Genomic DNA, 23,043 nt, shown 5'->3' with positions numbered 1-23,043 from the left:
CACTTCTGCTGTATTTTTTCATTGTTTCACAACTTGTTTAGCTGCTTTTCATGCCATTATAAAGTGATTTTATGCAGCACAAAAATGGTGCTTTCTGTATTATCATGTCTCTAAATTTGTGTGGTCTATTCACTTTGGTTTACATATGCTTTCCTGTTGGTTTGACAGCTGCCATTTCATCACATATGGCCCATTTTTCTAATGCCAACATTTGAGAATGGCCCAGAAGGCAGAAACTAATTGTCAAGCAATAAAATAAGTAGAGTAAAAGTGAAACATGCCGTCTTCTTTTAATCATCAGGAAAGGAATTGCTGACTCTTTTTTGGTGGTGGTGGTGGGGGGGGGGGGGGGGGGGGGGGGGGTGTACTGACACGGTGCGTTGCTAACACACTATGCTTTTCAGTGGCAAACTGCCACAGGAGCATATTATTGAAATATCCTGTTGAGGTAATCGGAGGTTGTCAAAACAAAGTAGTGTCAGAAGTTGTCCAAGCAGGCATTTCCACTATATCTCAATGCCCCTGCTCATTCTGCACAGGACACATTCACACACGCTGATTCTTTGGACTATCAAATTTTTCCTCCCCATCCTCTGTATTTACCCAAAATGGCATCCACTGACCTCTTCCTCTTTCCACAGAAGAAAAAAATCATTGTGTAGCAGGCATTTATGGGGCAGTGATGCGATTTTTGATGTGAAACATTTCCTGAATAATCACAACGGAGGCATCAACAATCAGGGTATCTGATGAATCAATCACCACTGGCAAAGTCTGTCATAGTGACGGCTGAATATGTAGAAAAGGACTAACACACTTGTCAAGTTTCATGGTTGCTTTGTATTTTTTCAGGTGATAATTAAAACTTCAGACTACCCCTTGTAATATAGTATGAGGATACGACATAAATAATTGGTTCTCCCACCTCACTAGAAAACAGCAATAATAACTGTCAAAATTTTATGGAATAGCCTGATTCCGTTTAAATACATTAACCAAAGCCACTTTTCTTGTTGTGGTACGGTGTATTGAAAAAAACTGTTTCTCAGTTACAGTCCCCAAAATTGAATAATTTATCATCATCCTATTTCTTTTACCATTTGGATGTCAACATCAGCCTAGGCTTCGCTTCCAGCCAATTTATTACTACAACCCAATTTTCTGCTTTCACATTTCTTGGCTTCGTTAACTCATGACCAAATTGTCACCTTAAACCTAACCTAGACCTCAATATGTGCTACAAATCAGTCTGTCACTACAACCAAGATTGAGGGGGGATCCAATATGTAAGTTTACCCTACCATTCTCAAACCATTAATTCCTCCACAAACTAATAAAACAGACAAATGCTGCTTCTTTGAATTTGTAATCCTGTATGTCACTTAGAAAACTGGAACTTTCCCTGCTATTGCCCGGAGAACAACATATAATAAATTAATGAGGAAACAGTCCATCATTACCTTCCTAGCAAGACATGAAGCATCAAAGAATTAACTGTTTTAGTAAGAAATAACATTTTCAACCTTACTGTAAAGTACTACTAACCTGTGAGCAAAGATCTTTCGGGTGCCAACATTGAGAACCACATCACAGAGTTCACGGTGCCTTCGCAGTACATTTAACTCCGTCAGAGTAACTCTTGGATGTTTTTCCGAAGTATGTGCTAAGCGAGCAGGAGATGGTGGCCGTTCTCCTATCACCATTTCACCCATCCTGCTGCTGCGAGCTTGTTGGGCTAGATGGAGGCGCAAGGGCGGCTGGGCAGCCCAATCCCACGCAGAGTCAATCTACAACACCAACACACACAGATTTTTGGTGGTGTCAACATTCAATAAGGCAAATTTAATTTGCCCTTAAATACAACCCTAAACAAAACGTCAATTCAAAGTAATTACATTAATTACTTAATACTACATTGGCATTATTCACTTTATTATAGAAATAACTAGGGCCTGCACATGTGGTTTGATTTTGTGATTCTGTCATGTGCTTATATTACTGTTGCTACCAATACGAGAATCTATTGACAACCAACTTACCGTTACTGTTTCAAAAGTCTAATCGTTTCCTAGTACTGGCAACTGACAACAGTTGCACATGATCATTGCAAATGAAAAGTTTTCTCTCTGTTTCAGTGTTTAGCTTGACAAAGGGTGAATAAAAAGATGAATCTGTAGTCATTGCGACCATAGTTACCGTCAATGTGTTGTCAACAAAAATATAACAATAAAAATAAGTGACATAGTTACCGGATGTTGATTCCAGTCTAACATTTACAGTCTGACAAGACTCTCCAGTAATATCTTATGACCATTTGCAAACAATTCGGAGGTGCCAATTACATTAATCGTTATATTTAAAAGGAAGAATCACATCTGTTGATTCAGTTGGGGATAATTTAACTCACCTTTGATACGTGAGTTTTTACTGTTTCTCAAAATTATGCTCCACCACTGAAATATAACAAGCACTATCGCTTGTTACAGGGACTACAAGATTTGTGATGCCGTGCATTTTAATAACTGGTTACGTGACATATTAATTTATTTTCGTCTCAATCCAAATAAACTAGCACCAGTACCACCTCTGATTTGTTGACCCTTTCGTACGAATCTTGCACATATTCTATTATCTTTGCTATTTCGATATGCATATCCCAAAGACGTAATTCCTCCCAAAAAATAATTTCAACTAGTGAAAAGAGACTAATTCTGTATCATATTAGACCCTTCCTTCTTCTCTCCTATGTAATACCTTTCCTAAGATTCTGTTGTTGATTATCTGTCCTCGAGACCAAAATATACTTCATTTTTATTAAACTCTTGTAATCGTCCTAGCCGGTGCTTAGGCGGAATAAAATAAGCCTATTGTTATATTAGCTACTTTGTTTTTCGTCTTGCTTGTCGTTGCGTATCAGAAGATCTCGTGATATTGACTTGCCTATGCGGGGTTTGAAGTACGTGTGATAAGGCGTGATCTTTGATTTGCGAGTTGTGTCATATGACAGATTGTATAGTATTTGTCATATATTTTTAAAATACCGTCAATTGACAGCCTTTTTCTGACTCATTGAAATATTAAACACTGAAGCAAGTAATATCAAGTACAAGCTTGTTATATGGAAACGTCAACTGAGGAGTAATACGTGTCTAAGCCTCTGTATTTCGCTTCGTCGCTTGGCAATTGTTTGACCGTATCATCTGCTCCGCTGTAACTGACTACATTACAGCGCTGAGAGATGGTCCGTGTGATGTATTATATTCGGTTTTTAGAGAGAACGTGATTACTTGGCAGACCTTTCAGTAATTCTTATCCTTCTTTCAGTCTTTTGCAGAAAAAATTGGTGCCCTAATGCAGAGACCAGGTCAAGATCCTGTAGCTAAAGATGACATCCCGTGGTGGATGAAATATGCAGGCCGTGGATTAGGAACCGTGGGCAGTTTAGGTACTATTGTTATACTATATAGAAGCACATTGGCGGAAGTACGGCGTACCAAATATAACAAGTTTTTTGTGTGTAATTTTCTTTACAGTTGCCATTGGGCTGGGTGTCTGGAACTGTGTTGGCATTGTAATTGGCCAAGTTGACTGCCTTATTGGTGGAATGTGGCAAATGTAAGTCAGCAGTACTTTTCTTCAGCTTGTAGTTAATAGTCATACACCGTATTGTAACTATAAATTGTAGTTCATGTAGGCATAGTTGATTATTTTGTGAAAAACATCATGTTTGCCTTTGCCAAGGATGTCTTTTACGAAATTTTACATTACCGTGTATCTCATCTACAAGAAGTTAATCAGAGGTGACTGGTTTTCTGGTCTCGTCATTTGTTTGTGGGAGTTTAGTTCAGACATATTTTTATATGATAATTTTATGCTACCATTCAGATTTCATGTTGTTTTAAACATAATGCCTATTGAAAACTTAATGTGATTAGATTGAAATTAATATAAAATGGATAACAGCAGTTCCTGCAATAATACCAACAGAGAAATTTCACGGGATTCATACGTTTCATAGTATTTCCCAAGACACAAAATGAACATCTCAACTGTTTTGTTGCGTTGCTGTAGCGCCCAAGTGGGGTTCTAATATAAGTAACAAATATTTTAAATAAAGTCCACGCCACTTTTAGTTATTTGTTACTCTAGATCTGAGGGCTGGAAAACTCTTTGCATTGTCGTCGTACATAGCCCGATTTCATACTGTTTGTCACTGTAGCAGCTTTTCTGCTAGCAGCAAAATTTGTTCCTTGTAGCATAGAAGAATAGAGTATAGAAGATATTTTTGACAATCATTATTGCCTTTACAGTCATCAGTGGTATTTTCTGACTGCTGCTTTTCTCAAATGTGTGTTCTGACGGTAGATGTCCAGGTCTCTACAGGTCCCAATAAGTGTGCGCCACGTATTCTTCCCTTTGTGTCACATGTTACATTGTTCTTGTGCAACTCATTTATGAAGTTTGGTAGGAATGAGTGCATAAATGCCTGTGTGATCTGTAATTAGACTAATCTTGTCTACATGGTCTCTGCAGGAGCAATTTATTGGGAGGGGGGAGTGAGTTGTTGTATATTTCTAAATTCCTCACTTCATACTGGTTCTCAAAATTATAAATAGGCATTTGTAGGATAGTTGGCCTTTGTCTTAAAGTGTCAGGCAATTCAGGTTTTGCAGAGTTTCCATGATGTTCTTCCGTGAGTCAAACCAGAGATCATCTGCATTAACATTGAGAGAGAGAGAGAGAGAGAGAGAGAGAGAGAGAGAGAGAGAGAGAGAGTGTGTGTGTGTGTGTGTGTGTGTGTGTGTGTGTGTGTGTGTGTGTTGTCCATCTGTTGGAGGATTTTGTCCAATAGCTGAATAATATTTAACAGTGTAGCTTTAAATGTGCTGGTCTGCTGCTCAGTGCTGCCTGCTGTGTGGTGAGCACTAATCTATCATAATTCATATTGTTATTTCATTCCAGATTTTTGTTGTTCTCTTTTGATTATTTTATTTTAATGCAGCACAACATAAACTCAACATGCCCAGGGAATTAAGCTTTGTGGATTTAGTCAGTAAGTAACTGCTTCACATAGCAAGACTACATTACACATGTGCTCTCTCACATATAAGTTACAGAAATACACCATGAAGACTAAGTACTGTACTCCTGAAGATTTAATATATATTTCTGGTTCCTTCTTTCCTTACCCATTGGTGTAGGCTACTTTTATTTCGTAAATATATGTTTCGCACCTGTGCCAACAATCTTACTATGCTGATTGCAATATTTTAAGTGACTTTGCACCTGTTATTGCAGTTTAACACTAGTGAACCTCTCTGACCTAACTTAGATGAGTCACCAAAATAAGGACATACAGCTGGTGTTTGTCTGAAATCAGTCAGTTTGGTTGCTCTGACAAAAGTAATCTGTAGTGCAGTTAAAGTTTCAATGATATTGAAATGTGATAATTTGGATGTGAGATAGTGAAGCCAACAAATGTAAATGCCAAATAAAGGTTTTTTGGTAACAAATTGACCTGTATTGTTCAAGTGGTGAAGCAACATCACATGACCCAAACACCGTTGTATGTCTGCATTTTAGTCTCTCATCTTTTCTGTACGTAACAAAATTTAATAAAAATCTAAATCCACTCTGCTGGAAACTTGTTCATAAATTGCCCATGCATATGTGAAGGAACCTGATCTCACTGTAAGATAAATATTGTGAGCTTCTTTACCAAAGACTTTTTTAATCATGAATACCCAACTGGAAATTATTAAAACCTTGGCGAAGAGTTCTAGGGCTTCCAGCCGGGTGGCGGTGTCTTCAAACAGCGACGTTTCGACGAGTGACATACTCATCATCTTCTGGCGAAGTGCCAGCACTTCGCCAGAAGATGATGAGTATGTCACTCGTCGAAACGTCGCTGTTTGAAGACACCGCCACCCGGCTGGAAGCCCTAGAACTCTTCGCCAGCTGTATACGCCGGGAAAGCATACACTCACATTTATTAAAACCTTGTTTTATTTAAAGCCACAAAAATGAATATTCAAACTTTGCTTTTCTCTTTTTAATCAAATCAGATATTTATTAGTGGCCGAAGTAATCTCTCTTCTTTAATATTTTGTGCTATATTTTTTTCGAACTTGTAATAATATAAAATTGTTTCTTTTACTGCATAAATTTGTGCTGCCACATCAGGTATGCCATTTCTGTCCTAGTCACTTAAGAGTACATAATTATACATCTATTATTCAGCTCAGAAGCTAACCACAATAATTCAGGATGGATTAAGTGTTGTATTCCTGATGTACATTACCACAAACTACTATACAAACACAACTCTCCCCGACTCTATCTCTCCTTTAAACATATGAGAAGACTATAGACCAAGAGAATAAACACAGACCAACTCTCACATATTCAATGCATAAAATGAAACAACAGTTTGGTTCCCTAACAACAGTGTACTTCATTGTAAACTATAGGCATTGTGTTGGTTTGTTTTCATGTCACTGCCAGATACCACCACCTCCACAACCCACCAAGAGGTGGTGATTCACATCACAGACATGAGATGTGTCTCCAAATAATCAATTAACATATTACAACAAATAAATTAAGTTATTATATCAAAAACAATATTCAATCTCCTCATGTACCTTACATCTTCATCTGCATGACTACTCTGCAGTTCACACTTAACTGCCAGGCAGAGGGTTCAGCGAAGCACTTTCGCACTATTTCTCTACTGTTCCACACTTGAACATCACTGGGAAAAGACAAACACTTACATTTTTCTGTGCAAGCTCTGATTACTCTTATTTTAATACGATTTGGATCACTAGAGGGGTTCAAGTATCTTATGAAAGGGAAATGTATCTTTTGGCAAGAACAAGAAGGAATTCCTGCAGTACTTGTGCACAAAAAATACTCAAAAGTACTGAGAAAGGTTATTTAAAAAAATCAAAGAATATGCACATAATGTCAGAAATCAGTACTTCTGAAAACGGACTTAAGGCAGTATGGATTGTAGTGAAACAAGACACATGACAACCAGTCACAGAACAATGCAATGGCACTAGTGAACTGAATGGAAAGGCTATAATGAGTCACATGTGGCAATTGCATTTAATAAGCATTTCTTAAATAAAGCACAAAGCATAGGGACAAACAGTTAAAGAACAAAATAACAGCAGTATGTTGAAAATCTGACTTTAATAAAATTTAATCATATGAATGTATTACAATCTTCTTTTGAAATGAAGAAAATTATACATTTTCTCAGAAATAGCTCATCTAGTTTTGCTGTTTCCAATAGAGTACTAAAAATTCGTTCCCATGAAATAAGCCCGGTCTTACCTGAAATATATAATACATCACTAACTCAAGACACTTTTCCAGAGAGGCTGCTCTTTAAGAAAAAGGTGATAAGATGCCAATAATTATCAACTTGTTTCTCTGCTGACATCATTCTCCAAAATTTTTGAGAAGGTTATGTGTTCTAGAGTAATCTCTCACCTTAGCAACAATAGTATTCTTAGCAAATCACAGATTGGGTTTCAGAAGGATTGCTGTACTGAGAAAGCTTCTTACAGGTTCACTCACCAGATTTTACAAACATTAAACAAACTAGCACCAGTTGGTATTTTATGCGATCTCTCCAAGTCATTTGACAGTGTGAATCACAGTATTCTCCTAGATAAATTAACATTTTATGTGGTCGATGGTGTAGCCAACCAATGGATAATGTCCTATCTAACGAAAAGAATGCAGAAAGTTGTTCTTAGTAATTCAAGCAATATAGTCCAGGGACATAATTCTGACTGGGGATAAATCACGTATGAGGTTCCCCAAGGTTCAAGCTTAGATCCACTACTGTTCCTCATATATGTAAATGATTTTCTGTGTAGTATACAACAAGCAGAATTAGTTCTTTTTGCAGATGACACTATTGTTGTAGTCAGTCCAAGCATGCATAAAGAAACAGAATAAATGATAAAGTTCTTAAAAGTATCATTGACAGGTTTTCTGCAAATGGTCACCCTCAATTTTAAAAAGGACCAACATATTCAGTTCTGCACATCTAGGGATACAACACATATGATAAGTGCAACAAATGGTGAGGAAATAGTAAAAAGGGTTGAAACTTCAAAATTTTTGGTGGTCCATATTTATGAGAATTTAAATTGGAAGAATCACATTTTGGACCTCGAAAAACAACTTAGTGCTGCCACATTTGGACTTAATCATTGCAAATTTTGGGGAGAGACAAATCAGTAAGTTGGCACATTTTGCATATTTTCATTCAATAATGTCATGTGGAGTAATGTTCTGGGGTGACTCATCTCTAAGAAACAGTCTTGATTGCACAAAAACGTGCTGCAAGAATAATATGTGGTGCCCACCCACGATAATCTTTTAGACATCTGTTTAGCGATTTGGGCACTCTGACTGCTTCACAGTATATTTGTTTCCTCATGAAGTTTGTTGTAAATAATTCACTACAGTTCAACAGGAACAATGAGGTATACATTAAGGTTGTCTTTAGCACGAAAAGGGGTGCATAATGCTGCAATACAAAATGTATAATGCTTTGACCCTTTACCCAATGATATAAGATGCCTGACAGGCAGCAAAGTAAAATTTGATAACAAACTCAGAATACTTCTCGTTGACAACTCTCTCTCTGTTCTGTACAAAAATTTCTATTATTCTAATGTGTAAAAAATGGTTGGTAGGAATTAATAACCCACATCTGCATGTCTTGTTGGAGATGCCTTTGTTTTAATGATTGCCTATCGCATCCGTGACACGCTCTCCCCTATTTCATGATAATTGAAATGCCCTTCTTTGATGTCTTCTGTCAGTCCTATCCATGTAGAAATATTACAGAAGAGGATGGACAAACATAGTGTAGGCAGTCTCTTTAGTAGACCTGTTGCATCTTCTAAGTGTTTTGCAAATGAAACAGTCTTTTGTTTGCCTTCACCACTATTTATATGTGATCATTCCAATGTAAGTTATTTGTAATTGTAATTCCTTGGTATTTAGGTGAATTGACAGCCTTTAGATTAAATAATGGAAAATTCAGGGTGAAATAATGACAATATTATGAAAAGGATAGATTGCTGCTCACCATATAGTGCATATGTTGAGGCACAACAAAAAAAGACTGCTAACAAGTGAGCTTTCAGTCAAAAGGCCTTATTCTGAAGTAGGTGGCCTGGGCACCCAGAGATGGCGGTCATGTGTGAGAGAGTTGTGCTTTTTTTTTTTTTTTTTTTTTTTTTTTTTTTTTTTTTTTGCGCGTGCATGAGTGCACTTGTGTGCTTTAGAGGAAGACCTTTTTTGGCTGAAAGCTCCCTTGTTAGCAGTTGATTTGTTGTGCCTGTCTGCAACTTAACATCTCCACTGCATGGTGGATGACAATCTCTCCATTTTGTAATACTGCCAGCCTTTAGATTTGTGTGATTTATCATGTAACCAAATTTAATGGATTCCTTTTAGTGTTCTTGTAGACAACCTCACACTTTTCATTATTTAGAGTCAGTGGCGACTTTTTGCGCCATCCAGATATCTTGTGTAAATCGTTTTGCAATTGGTTTGATCTTCTGATGACTTTACTAGAGGGTAAATGACAGCATCATCTGCAAACAAACTAATATAGCTGCTCGGAGTGTCTCGTAAATAATTTATATAGATTAGAATAGCAGAGGACCTATAACACTTCCTTAGGGAACACCAGATATTACTTCTGTTTTACCAGTTACTTTCCATCAGTTACTATTTACTGTGACCTTCTTGATAGGAAATCAGAAATCCAGTCGCACAATTGACAGACTCAGTGCGCAAGCAATTTGGTTAAAAACTGCTTGTGAGAGACAGTATCAACAGCTCTTTGGAAATTTAGAAATATGGAATCAATTTGTGATACTGTGCTGATAGCACCCTTACCTTGTGAGAATAAAAAGCTAGTTATATTTCACAAGAACGATATTTTCTGAATACGTGCTAATTGTGTCAACAGATAATTTTCCTTGAAGTAACTCATAATGTTAGAGTCTAGTATGTGTTCCAAAATTCTACTGCAATTAGACACCAGTGATATAGATCTGTATAATTCATTGGACTACTCCTTTCTTTCTTAACCATTGGTGTGACCTGTGCAACTTTCCATTCTTTGTGGTACGGATCTTTCATTGAGCGAGCAGTTGCATGCGATACAGTACAGAGCTATTATATCACTGTACTCTATACAGTCTGAACCAGAGAACTTGTCTTTATTAAGTGATTAAAGTTTCTTTGCTACACAGATGATACTTACTTTGAAGCTACTTATGTTCGCAGCAGTTCTTCAGTTCTTGATTTGAATTCTGGAATATTTACTTTGTCTTCATTAGTGAAGGAATTTCGGAAAACTATATTTAGTAACTCTGCTGTAGTGGCACACTCGTCAATAACAGTAGCCATCACTATCGCGCAATGAAGGCATAGATTGTGTCTTTGTGCTAATATCCTTCACATTTGATCAGCATCTGGCATTGAAGTTTGCGCAAAATTTCGACCTTATGTTCTGCAACAGTGTTCTAATCTGTTTTGTGCGCCATGGGTGGTCAGTTCTGTCTATTATTAATTAATTTGTTATAAATGTCTCCATTGCTTTCAACACTATTTCTCTTCATTTAAACCACGTCTGATCTATGCTTACATAGTAAGTGCAGAAGGAATGGAGACTGTCTCTTAGTGAGGTGCCAAGCAGAATTTTTATCTTCTTTTTTAAATAATTGTATTTTGTGTTTATTTTTTGGTAGGTTTGGAGGTTATGGTATCATGTCTCGCTACAATGATCATGTGATCACTGATCCCTGCATCCGGCATAATGCTTCCTGTTTGCTTGGGGTTATTTGTTCCTAAGGGGTTGAGTATGTTTTCGAAACCATTTACAATTTGAGTAACGAATTGTTCAAAATGAGTTTTGAAGAAAGCGTTTAGTATGACTTTGGACAACTTTTATGGTTAACACTGACTGTAAACATGTAGTTTCACTAACACATCGAGGGTAGATTGACATCACCACCAAGTATAATCGTATGAGTGTAGTACCGATTTGAGAGGACTCAATTCTTCTTTCGACTGTTCAGCAACTGTATCAGCCAACTTGGAGGTCGGTAAAAGAAGCAAGTTATTAATTTATTCTGATTGTCAAGGATAATCGTACACGTGATGCCTGTTGTGTGTCCAACTTTTTGCACATGCATAAATTTCCAGCAACACAACTATGCATGCACATTTAAGCATTCATAATTTCTCTGAAATGGAGAATGTGTGTAAAGTGCATTACTGCCCACCTTTGGCGGGAATCCTTACGCTTTCTAGCAGACGACAGGCAGCTGGGACCCATGTGTGGTTGATTTTGTACTTTGTTGAGGTGATGCTGGGAAGAGATTTATGTGCAATAATGTCTGTTGACTACAGAGGAAGAATGCATTAATTTGTAGATTATTGCAGACAAAAAAAAAAGGTCATATGGAAAGCAGCTTCTAAAACTTATTTGAGCAAAGCCTGAGATGTGCTGTCCTGACAAAGTATTAAATAAAAATTCTATAGCCATATTACTGTAAAGAATAAGATACCACAAGTTTCAAACTAGGAAAACAGAGAAGAGTAAGGTAGAAATTTGTGAAAAGTATGTATGGAAACTGTTAATGAATATTCATGGTATGGTGACTTAATACCACATCATCTGAGGAACCTGATATCTGAACAAAAGAAATGATGAAGGTATGTGCAACTCCTGTACAAACTACTAGAAATAGAAATGAAGGACATTGATGATGCAAAAAGTACAAAATTGAAAAACACAACCTCTTCTGTTTTAAAGGATTCTGGTGTCTATGAAATTCTCAAATCTGTAGAGCGAGAGTATGTTAATCTGCATATTATCTTTTATGATTAAAGTTGTGTAAACAGATGATGCATTGAAAATTAATTAACATTTGCATAATGACTAAGAACCTCCCTTAAGTATTCTTCAGTTTCAGAATAATCACTGAAACACTTAGTTTGGAAATCTGGAATAAATAGTTCAGACTGGTATATAAGTTGCTGGTTGCTAGCTAATGAAATTTTATTGCCAGTCTTATAACTAATTACCCAAGCATAAAATCTGAAATCTCTGTGACCTCCTGAAATTTGCAAACAAAATGTTGTCACTTTGTACCGCTGTTATTTAGCTACTTCTTTATCTACAGTTGCTTTTGCGTGTCTGTGGTTTTTTCATCTCAGTAAACACAACACAAGCTCTCAGGCAAACAAAAGAATCCATGTAGACTGCTTGCGCAATCAGGTAATGTGTGGACATGAGAACGTTGTTGTGTACATGCATTCTTTCCCCAAATTTTGTGCATGGCTTTTTATTCTTGTGCATCTGTGACTGCACAAGACAAAAGAGGCCTCATGTGGACATCCCCTAAAAGCAACAAATGAGCGGTCACTAACTGTATTTAATCTTTCCTTTCTTATCATGAGGCACTTTGTAAAAAATTTGGCTGAGTTTATCACGGGATTTAACCAGCTTTCAGTAATGATTCGTACTTCAGTGTTTTCTTTTAATTCCTGGAGCTCTGTTTCTTGCCTGAAACAGCTTCAATTTACTTAGTCAACCCTGTACCCTTTGAGACTAAACCATTTTTGTACTTTCCTGATATTCTGTAATCTAAAAAACTGCCCAGTCCATTCCACACAGCCTCTGCTATCCATGTAGCTGCCTCCTGTGTGGGCCCGACCTATTAATTGGAATCTGATACCGTACCATCCTTTGGTGCAAATTGAGCAGTCTGCAGCCTAAAAGGTTGCAGAACTGCCTGACCCTCTGATTCAGACCCTCCATTGGCTCTGTACCAAAGTTTTGCAATCGGTCTTTCCAACAATAGATCAGATGATGAGCTTTGCCTCCATCTCGGAAACAAGACTGGCAGTCTTTATTGATTCTGATAACAACTGGAAACAAGGGCAAGTCTCTTCCGATCCGAAGCAGCACACATTACTTGTACTAACATGAGACAACCACCTGCAGTTGGTTGCACCCTGTGCTCTTGATGCCACCTGGAAGGACTTGTTTCACATGTGGCATGACGCCCCTCTCCCCCCCCCCCCCCCCCCTCCCCTGTGGTATACACACATAGTGCACACTGGACTTCTTCCCCTATTTGGTAGCCATATCCCTAAACAACCCCATTACACACACAACAATGCAGCTCCCAACTATCAGTAGTCCCATTCCCTGTGACTCTCAGATCCTGTAGGCTGAGAGGATTCCTCAAAAGCTCTTAAACCTGTTTCTCCCATGAACTGGGGAGGCCTGTGAATCTTCTGTCTCCCACCACCCGCTCCACCCTTCACCTCCATAACCCATCCTCTTGCCCAAACCAGGAAGTCTTTCGCTACCCGTAACCTTAGGACATCCTCCCAATCGCCCTTGGGTAATGGGTCAACCTCGGTGCAAGCAGTACCTGGGGCAGCCACAGTAACACATGGCACATGCTGGATGTCCCTCAAATCCAAACGTCTGCCACCTGTGGTGATGCCCATTGGCAACAGCCTGGAGCTGTGTGACTGAAGCCAGTGCAGCCTGGAGCTGTGAGCAAAGGATCAACAACTTGGCCTTTGTCCAAAAACAGCAGTCACAGTCCCTTCTCGTACTAAAGACAGCGGTACTCTACACTACTCTGTTGTTAAAATGTTACACTGTGCATAGTAAGCACACAAATGCAAAATAAGTTGCTCCTGTTTGGAGCTTGTAAAACAATTTGCAAACAAACACTATACTCACCTGTGCTATTGCAGGTACAGAAACAGCCACCTTGCTCAGTGCGTACGTCTCGTAGTGTAAATAGCTGAGAGCATAGTATTTTCTCCCCAGAAAAATGCTCTAAACAAATGATACATTACATTTTACCAATATTATTTTTAAGTGGATATCAGCTGCTTGGCCAAATAATTCAGTCCCATAGTTAAGAATGCATTTAACTATTCCATGAGATCCTATTGTTAATGTTTGACTAGTAACTGTCTTGGCAGACTGGCTAAGAAGGTACGAGTTTACCACATGCAAAATTAATGTGGTTTATCCACTGCTCAGATTTTGATTCACATACACATTAGAAACTTACAGATACCACATCATACTGCCGAGGTATCGCATGCACTATTTACATTGGTGTGGCGAGAACTGCCTGTTTTAAGTGCCAGTAATTTAGATCTGGTAACATCCACCTTGAGGCCTTGATTGTTACAGTATCTAGTTAATTCTTTTCTGCCATTAGTAGCAGAAGATTCTAGATCTTTACCCTCCCTACACTAGAATAAAATTGAGGTTCATCTACATAGCTTATAATATGGGAGTTAATGGGTTGTGCACTGTTGTTAATATATAGGGTACAGGACGTTCCAGCAGGAATGACCAATATCAGGGATATTTGAAGCAAAAAAACTTCGTATGGACACATGCCCTATTCCAAATGGTTTCAGAAATAGAAAATATTTAATGTACATATTATTTATTTTCAATATTATTCAATACACTGTGGGGTTTACACACATAAAACAGTTTAGTGAACATTACATCACACGTTTTACAAAGTTTCAGTTGTAAAATATGTATTTTTAACATATATCATTCTAAGAATTATTGTATACGTCACATTACAGCTGTTGTATAGTTCACAATAATGCTCAGACATCCTATCAACAACTTCAGTGCATTTGTATACTTTTGGGAGAGCATGTGTTGCGTGTCAGAGCGCCTCTGCACAATTCCTAGTGAGGGCAGCAGCATCCATGATGTTATATTGCATCTTGCATGTTCGCCTTTTGTTTGTACAGCTCGGACTTCATTCAGTACTGTAAACTAAAATTTAATAGTGTAAGGTCTGTTGACCTTGGTGACAGTGAATTGTACCACCATGACTAATCAAACGTTGGATGAGTGAGACTCATACATATACACCACTAGCCCAGATGCAAATGTGCATTAAATGTTTATGAAATAGGGCACGATATGTACACCGAAGGTAGCACAGGAAAAATACTATAGTGGTCAGGAGAGAGATCATGTGAATTGTTCAGAGCTGATGCAGTTATGCTAATGCATGTTTAGCCACACCTGAAATTGTATATCCAGAAACACATGCAAGTTTGGATGTGTGCAGGTTAAGAAACATTGTGGCAGTTCTGGAACATTGATTCAAGATTAATTCCTTATAGTTTTGTGTACAGTTTGATATTTACCTCATCTCCCCAACAATGTACAACAATGCCAGCGTGGCTGCATTGGCTACTCTCTCTTCTTGTTGACTTCTTCTCTGAAGAGGTCCATTTAAAAATGCAAGTCCTCAGTGCATCAGGATGTGGAGCTTAGGAGAATGCTTGACTTCCACATAGAATAACTTTTAACTAACACAATTCTGGGAGAGTGCAAGTACATATGTCTTCGTCACACCAACTCAAAAGACTGACACACACAGATTGGTGAAAAAACAAATTGAGGTACATAAAAAAATTAATAGTATACCGGTAGGTTTAAATTTTCTGTTAGCTTACTCAGATATAATCATACTTCCCTACAATATCTTTGCAACAAGGGAACGGTGTGAACAAGAATCATTACAAATATTTATTTATATATGTAGGCCATTTAAAGAATCTACACAACACCTAGGTATAAAATGAATATTGTAACACACACAAATTTTTTCCAATGACAAGTATTTTGGAACACAATAATTTAAAATGAGTCACTTCATGAATAATGAAAGAACAATAACAATATCTGAAGGCTTATGGCCTTTAAAAGTCACAGTAAATTGAAAGATTCAAAATCCAATGTCTGTGGACTAAGTGTGCTGCAATCAAAGTCCAAAAGGGATGTGAAAAAAGTTACTCCTGAGAGGATGAAAATAAGTTAAAGTCCCACAGGGACACACCAAAGTTTAAGTCTGGCATATTGCCAATGAAAAACAAAGACAGACATTACAAAGTTGGCAACCCAGTCTTTTTGGTGTAAAGGCCGTGAATGATTGTAGGTCCGTAGCTGGATGCTCCTGGAGCTTAAAGTCAATGTGGACGACATCGTCGTTTTAGGAGTGGCTCATGAGTGAGATCCTGATTGTGTGTGTGCTTTTGCAATCACCACGTGGCCCAGGAAACATGCTCGGAGCAAACTGCCAGAGCCTAGCCTGGGTGCCATGATACTGCATTTACTACTTTGTGATGTGGCCTATGGAGAAGGAAAGATTCACAGGGCCAGTAATCACTTCAGTGGTGCTTGGGTTACCCCTGCTGGTTGGGCAGAGTGTGGACGACCCTTGTCTATTATCTAAAGAGCTGTCCACTGTGAGGTATGTGCCCGCATAACTCTTCTGTGTTATGTTGGCTGATTAGGCACAACAGTTTGACACAGCTGGGTATGATGTATCTTGCTTAAAATGCATGTTACTGTTGTATCCCAGAATACTGAGCATTCCTCTTGGGGCACCTTACATGAGGAAGAGGATGGGGCCAAGGACTGAGCCCTGAAGTACATCTTGTATTACTGTTTCATTGGCGAATTTGTGTAAATAAACAATCACTCAGCCAAGTTTCATATGTGCTCCCTCAAGTGTTGGTGATTAGTTATATGATTTATTGTTCAAATATTTATACATTACTTTTATTGAGAAAAGAAAAGCAGTTATTATACATGAAATTAGCATTGATATTCATTTGTGGGTATTTGTTTCACCTATGTGAATTGCTGGCCCCCATAAGAGAGTAATTTCACTGTGGACAAGTATTTTCAAAGTTCCATGGGGAATGATTTTGTCATGGATGGTATGCATAAACTGTCAGCAGTGAGATCTAGCACATCCAGCAAGAGATCTAGATTTAGGGATTGTTCTCAAGTGTAAAACAATCAATGAACACAGTGCAATGAGTAAATCTGGCAGCATACGAAATGCAGTCATTTGCGTCAGGTATCATTGCTATGCCATGAAGTGGCATCAAACCAGACATAACATTAGCGTTCCCAGTGTACTCATCCATGCTTGATCATACATACAAGTTGGGCTTTCTGCCCACCAACTTGTGTGGTTCTTCGATGCACCGATTGCAATTGCGGCCCTGTCATTTACGTCTGCACAACCTGCAACATGTTTTGTTATTCAGGAGACATTTTTGCATGTTTCAGATCAGGAACAGTTGACATTAGCAATCAGCAACCAGAACCTGTGACTGATCACTTTTGTTTTGGACATTATTTTGCTTTCACATCAGCAGTGAACCTTCTTTGCTCCCAAATAGCTTTAGTTGCTTGTTACACCACACTGCCTGACTAAAAGCTTAAACAAGGTAATGTGCCATGAAAAATGTGGCGACAGAAACCCATCGGAGTTTTGTACACATTTATGTACTATCGTTGGCACTACTATGGTTACTGAAAATTCATTATTACAGATCGGGTAACAGCTGCCTTCGCCAGTGCAGCCAGCTCTGATAATGCAGAAAGTGCTAAATTTATAAAAGTTATTACAAGCTACCAATACGATAATGCAATGCTGGATTCAACTACTGTACTGACTGCGGCGTTAACAGCTACCAACGTCCTAGCCGAATACAACAGACAAATGCAGAGCTCACCCGAATACATGATGCGTCAGCGTGCTACCACCTTATACCAACATTCACTGATCATAGACGAAGAAATCGGTAGTCTGCGCACCATAATTGAGCCGAAGACCAAGCAGTTTCAGGCATTACAGCTATGATTGACCCTAACGAAAGTTCATGTTAATAACATTCTTCTGTTGCCCAATCTCATGATCACAGCCAATACCAAGCTGGCTCTACTAACATCTACTAGTATTATAGACATTTTGGATTTCAAGCTGTGAAGGTCGCGAAGCCATGCAGCTACCCAAACAACAATGGTGATCTGGATTATGTGCGAAAGATTGTCACACCTACAAACAGTGCCACCAGCAAAAGTAGCAGTACAGCACTTGCTCAGGTGACTGTCACTATGACCTCTGGTGTAAACTACAGCACCATGGTGGTTCCATATTTCTCACAAAATTTTTAGTTTGGTTTTCTTGACCGACTCTGGCTCAGAGGCCAGCACACTCCCTGCCTCGTGCAGCTGATGTGTAAAGAGTCTCTACATTCAGTGGCTCTAAACAACTCTGTTACCATCACTCATGGCTACAAAAATCTGATGACCATTACGGATTTTGCTTTCCAATGTGAGGGTACTTAAGTGATTGCTGACACCACTCAGCCCATCTTAAGTGTCAATTTCCTTTCATTTTGCCTTTTCTGTGGACCTGACAATTGCATGTGTAGTAAATGGGATTGACAGTCATGAAGTGATTTGAACTGAGTGTCCTTCTGCAGTTGCCACACTGGTAAGAGTCGACAATATAAGTACACAATTCTCTCAGGCACTAACATTTTGCATACTGGAGAGTTTTTGTCAGAGCCACAGAGCTGATGAAACACTGTGTTGTTAGTCACAATACCATGAACAACATACATAAGGCACCAGGACGAACTGTTTCACAGCACATCTGCAGGCTCACACTGGATTGCCTATTGACTAAAGCAACCTTTGAGGAAATGATAAGTCAGTAGTTGTACTTCATTCAGACAGTCCATGGACATCTCTTCTAAACTGTTCCATTAGTGTGGCAGCAGATGGGACCCTTGCAGATGGGATCACTGTGAATTGAATGCTAGAACTGTCCCAGACAGGAATCTCATACCTAATAACCAAGACTTCACATGTGCTTTGGCACTTGAAAATGTTTTCAACATTCTGGACTAATGCAAGACTAATAATTAAATTCTGGGCCTTTATGATATACCAAAAACAGTAGTGAATATGCCTTTTTGAATTCTTGTTCATGCCATTTCAGCCTCAAAACACTGCTCAAACTCAGCAGTGTTTCATTGCCAAAATTTTGCAGTGACTGACATTTTGTTGTGTATATTGGGTCAATATTCTGGTATTCTCATTCAACGCTCAGTTAAGAGATGAAAGTTCATGAAATATGACAGACTAAATAGCCATGGTGTTAAATAAACATAAATTTGCCACGGGCAAAAGTGAAGTGACCTTCCTCAGCCGTAGGGTCTTGGCTCACAATATCTACTTTTTAACAGGGAAATTATCTATTTTACATAACCTTTGAATGCCTAAGGACTTCAAACAGTATAGACGTTTCCTGGGCAGTGTAAATTTTTATCAGTCTTCTCCCCCCCCTGCGGGTTCGGGGGTAAGAATAGGCCCGCGGTATTCCTGCCTGTCGTAAGAGGCGACTAAAAGGAGTCTCAAACGTTTCGGCCTTCTGTGATGGTCCCCTCTTGGGTTTGACCCCCCTTTTTTTTCCAAATTTCCGTTGTTAGTGCGTGCCATTTGGGGAAGGACACCTTACGTGGTGTTTTTCTATTGGTCCCTCATGCTCCACCATCTTGCATGTTACCTATTGTTGTGTGGGGGGGGGGACTACGCCCAACATCTTCTGGGTTGTCTCCTTCTCGCCTTGTGCGCACTCTTCTTCTTCGCGCCTACAACATCTGTGGACCCTTTCAACACCTAAAATCCAGCACGGTAGCCAGTCCGTTGTGGTGGGGTCGTCATATACCCTCTTGGTGGTAGCCCCCTGACCACGCAGGGATCGCACTATGGATGCCAGAGCTGTTTCCTCCCCATGCATGCCAAGGAGTATGTGCCCATCTTGTCTGGGGCACGGGGACTCCGGGCAATGGGATATCGGCCAGGTACCCGTTGCTTTGGCTGGGTGGCGCCCTTGGGGAGAGCCCTCGTTCGGAGTAGGTGGCATCTGGGCGGATGTGGCGCAATGAAGCGCAATAAATCACACCAAGCTGGTGGTTGCTCGGCCACCAGCGTCTCTAAGCGTGGTAGAGTAGACTTTGATGCTGCACAATATGACCCTCAGTCGTTCCCCTCGTTGGCTGCGCCATGGGAAGGACGCCGATCTAGTGCCAAGCGGGAGCCTTACGTACCGCAATACCTTGTCTGCAGCAGGACTGATGGTGACTCCTTTCTTATGACGAAGCCTCTGTTTTTTGTGGAACACCTGGAGGATAAGTTTGGGGAAGTGGCGGGGTTGTCTAAAATGAGGAATGGGTCCATCCTCCTCAAGACGTCTTCCCCAGCCCAGTCACGAGCGTTGCTCTTGTGCGATAAGCTGGGTGACGTCCCTGTTACCGTCACTCCCCACAGTAGCTTAAATATGGTCCAGGGGATTATTTACCATCGTGACCTCTTGTTACAATCCGATGACGAGCTGAGAGCCGACTTGAACGACGTGGTGTACATTTTGTCCGTCGTGTACATAGAGGGCCCAAGGCTAACAGGGTGGCCACCGGTGCCTTTATCTTGGCCTTCAAGGGTGATGTCTTGCCCGAGAAGGTCAAGCTGATGGTTTACCGTTGCGACGTGAAGCCATACGTCCCTCCCCCGATGCGGTGCTTCCAGTGCTGGAAGTTTGGGCATATGTCCTCCTGTTGCCCATCCAGTGCTACATGTCGAGATTGCGGACGCCCCTCTCATCCCGATTCTCCATGTGCGCCTCCGCCTGTATGTGTCAACTGTGGGGAGCACCACTCTCCATGCTCGCCGGATTGCCCCGTTCTTCATAAGGAGCGGAAGATCATGGAATTTAAGACCCTGGACCGGCTTACTTATCGAGAGGCAAAACTGAAATATGAAAGGTTGTATCCTGCTTCCATTCGAACCTCTTATGCTGCAGCCACGTTATCGTCGCCCACGCGAGCGACGGTTGTCGCCTCATCTGTGCCTCCTTCAGTGGGCCCTTGGGGCCGTGTATCTCTGTCTGCCCCCCTCGTGTCTGGGGGCAGGCCTTCCTCTGTTGCCCCCTTAGCTGTTGGGGGCAAACCCTCTTCTGTCGCTCCCCCCACGCTTACTTCGGGAGTGACATCTGCTCCACAACCGGGAGGCTCGATTCCTCCCCCTCCTTCTCCGCCGGCGTTGCCTCCGCCAGTTCCTCTCTCGCGGAAGGGGTCCCTCCCTCGGGGCTCTCCCTTCCTCCATTTCTTCTCCTTCCCAGCCAGATGTCAGCCAGTGGCTGAAGGTTCTGCCACCTGATGGTCGTAGGGCTTCTGCGTCGTCGTCAGCCTCCGACGCTCCTTCAGAGAAGCTCTCCCAGCCCTCTCACCCTAAGGGCCGACGTGAGAAGAAGGAACGGCATGTGTCCAAGAAGAAGGACGTTCCGGCGGTTTCAGCACCACCTGCTGTACATAGTCCTGGCTCCAGGGATGAGGTGGAGATCCTCGCCTCTGCCGCGGATCTCGCCCTCACGGAACCCTTGGGGGCCTCTCCTATGGACTCAGCTGACTCTCCCCCGGTGGCGGCAGTTGGCTCTGAAGCGCTGTCTGCCTCTTAGTCGCATTCACGCCCTCCCAGTCCCTTCCTGCTTCCATTCTCCAATGGAACTGCGGCGGTTATTTCCGCCACCTGCCTGAGCTCCGGATGCTTCTGAGTGATTCCCCTGTTCTCTGCATTGCTCTGCAGGAAACTTGGTTTCCTGCACTGCGGACCCCCGCCCTTCGCGGTTATCGGGGATACTATAAGAACCGTGCTGCCTGTCAACGAGCGTCAGGTGGGGTTTGCCTCTTTGTTCACCACTCTGTCTGTAGCTCGCCAGTACCCCTTCAGACGCCTTTAGAGGCAGTTGCTGCCAGGGTTGAGCTCTCGCCGGCTATTACTGTTTGCTCTGTTTACATTCCTCCGGATGGGGAGCTCCCCCGCCATGTCTTGGCTGCGCTGCTGGCTCAACTCCCGCCACCATTCCTGCTTCTGGGCGATTTCAATGCCCACAACCCTCTATGGGGTGGGACTGTCTCTGATGACCGCGTTCGGGCAGAGGAGCATTTGTTGGCTCAGCTCGACCTTAGCCTCTTGAACACCGGTGCTCCCACGCATTTCAGTGTTGCCCATGGCTCGTTCTCGGCCATCGATCTCTCTCTTTGCAGCCCCGGACTTGTCCCATCCCTCCACTGGAGGGTGCACCCTGACCTGTGCGGTAGTGACCATTTTCCCATCTATTTGTCACTACCCCAGTGTCGTTCTTCTGGGCGCCTGCCCCGCTGGGCTCTCCACAGGGCAGACTGGCCGGCTTTTACTTCTGCTGCAGCCATTGAGTCTCCCCCACAGGGTGACATTGACGAGGTGGTCCGTGTTTTAACCACGTCCATCATTTCAGCGGCCGAGGCTGCCATCCCCCGATCTTCTGGCCTCCCTCGGAGGAAGGCTGTACCCTGGTGGTCGCCGGAGATTGCTGCGGCTATTCGCGACCGTCGGCGGGCTCTCCAGCGTCATAGGCGGCACCCGTCTCTCGAGACCCTCATCGCCTTTAAGAGGCTCCGTGCCTTGGCCCGTCGTCTTATTGCACGGCGTAAGCAGGAGTGCTGGGAGAGGTATGTCTCATCCTTGGGCTCCCATGTCTCCCCCTCACTCGTGTAGTCCCGGATCCGGCGGATTTATGGATACCAGACCTCTATGGGTGTCCCTGGGCTCTCCTTGGACAGCGCTGTCTGCACGGACGCTGCCGCCATTGCTGAACGGCTTACCGCGCACTTTGCTCAGAGCTCTGCGACTGCATCTTATCCCCCCGCCTTTCGCTCTCTAAAGGAGCGAGCCGAGCGGATGCCGTTCTCATTCCACACGCGTCGTTCTGAAACATAAAATGCACCTTTCAGCGAGAGGGAATTCCTCGCTGCCCTCGCCGATTCCCTGATACAGCACCAGGCCCAGACTGCTTCCACGCGCAGATGCTGAAGCATCTCTCCAGGGACTGCCAGAGACACATTCTTGCGATATTTAATCGCATTTGGAGCGAAGGCGTGTTCCCGTCGCAATGGCGAGAGGGTGTTATTGTCCCCATCTTGAAGCCCGGTGCGGACCCACTGGCGGTGGACAGCTATCGTCCCATTACCCTCACCAACGTTTTGTGCAAATTGCTCGAACGTATGGTGGGG

The 23,043-nt window shown here is 41.5% G+C and overlaps 2 protein-coding genes across 5 annotated transcripts in view; one reads left to right on the top strand and one right to left on the bottom strand.

The window, feature by feature from the left end:
- The window catches only part of LOC126483953 (kelch-like protein diablo), an 81,440-nt gene extending 78,803 nt beyond the window's left edge, over window positions 1–2,637 (bottom strand). For both annotated transcript variants that reach the window (XR_007587793.1, XM_050107242.1), the window contains exons 1-2: window positions 2,408–2,637; window positions 1,546–1,787 (exon numbers count right to left, since the gene is read on the bottom strand). Coding sequence is in view for 1 of the 2 variants with exons in the window: in XM_050107242.1 (XP_049963199.1) it covers window positions 1,546–1,712 (167 nt within the window). In the remaining variant the exon portion in view is untranslated. The remainder of the gene's footprint in view (window positions 1–1,545; window positions 1,788–2,407) is intronic.
- A 324-nt stretch (window positions 2,638–2,961) lies between these two features.
- Window positions 2,962–23,043, top strand: part of LOC126483955 (calcium channel flower) — a 69,042-nt gene continuing 48,960 nt past the window's right edge. Inside the window, exons 1-3 of one of the 3 annotated variants that reach the window (XM_050107250.1) lie at window positions 2,962–3,241; window positions 3,325–3,445; window positions 3,534–3,615. In XM_050107250.1, coding sequence (XP_049963207.1) covers window positions 3,239–3,241; window positions 3,325–3,445; window positions 3,534–3,615 — 206 coding nt within the window. In that variant the 5' untranslated portion in view covers window positions 2,962–3,238. The remainder of the gene's footprint in view (window positions 3,242–3,324; window positions 3,446–3,533; window positions 3,616–23,043) is intronic. The other 2 variants (XM_050107249.1, XM_050107248.1) reach the window with 2 other exon arrangements.

The sequence above is a fragment of the Schistocerca serialis genome, chromosome 6 (genome assembly GCF_023864345.2).
Source record: "Schistocerca serialis cubense isolate TAMUIC-IGC-003099 chromosome 6, iqSchSeri2.2, whole genome shotgun sequence".
Taxonomy (NCBI): Eukaryota; Metazoa; Arthropoda; class Insecta; order Orthoptera; family Acrididae; genus Schistocerca; species Schistocerca serialis.
The sequence above is the reverse complement of the archived record's forward strand: the minus strand, read 5'-3'. Positions and strand labels throughout refer to the sequence as shown.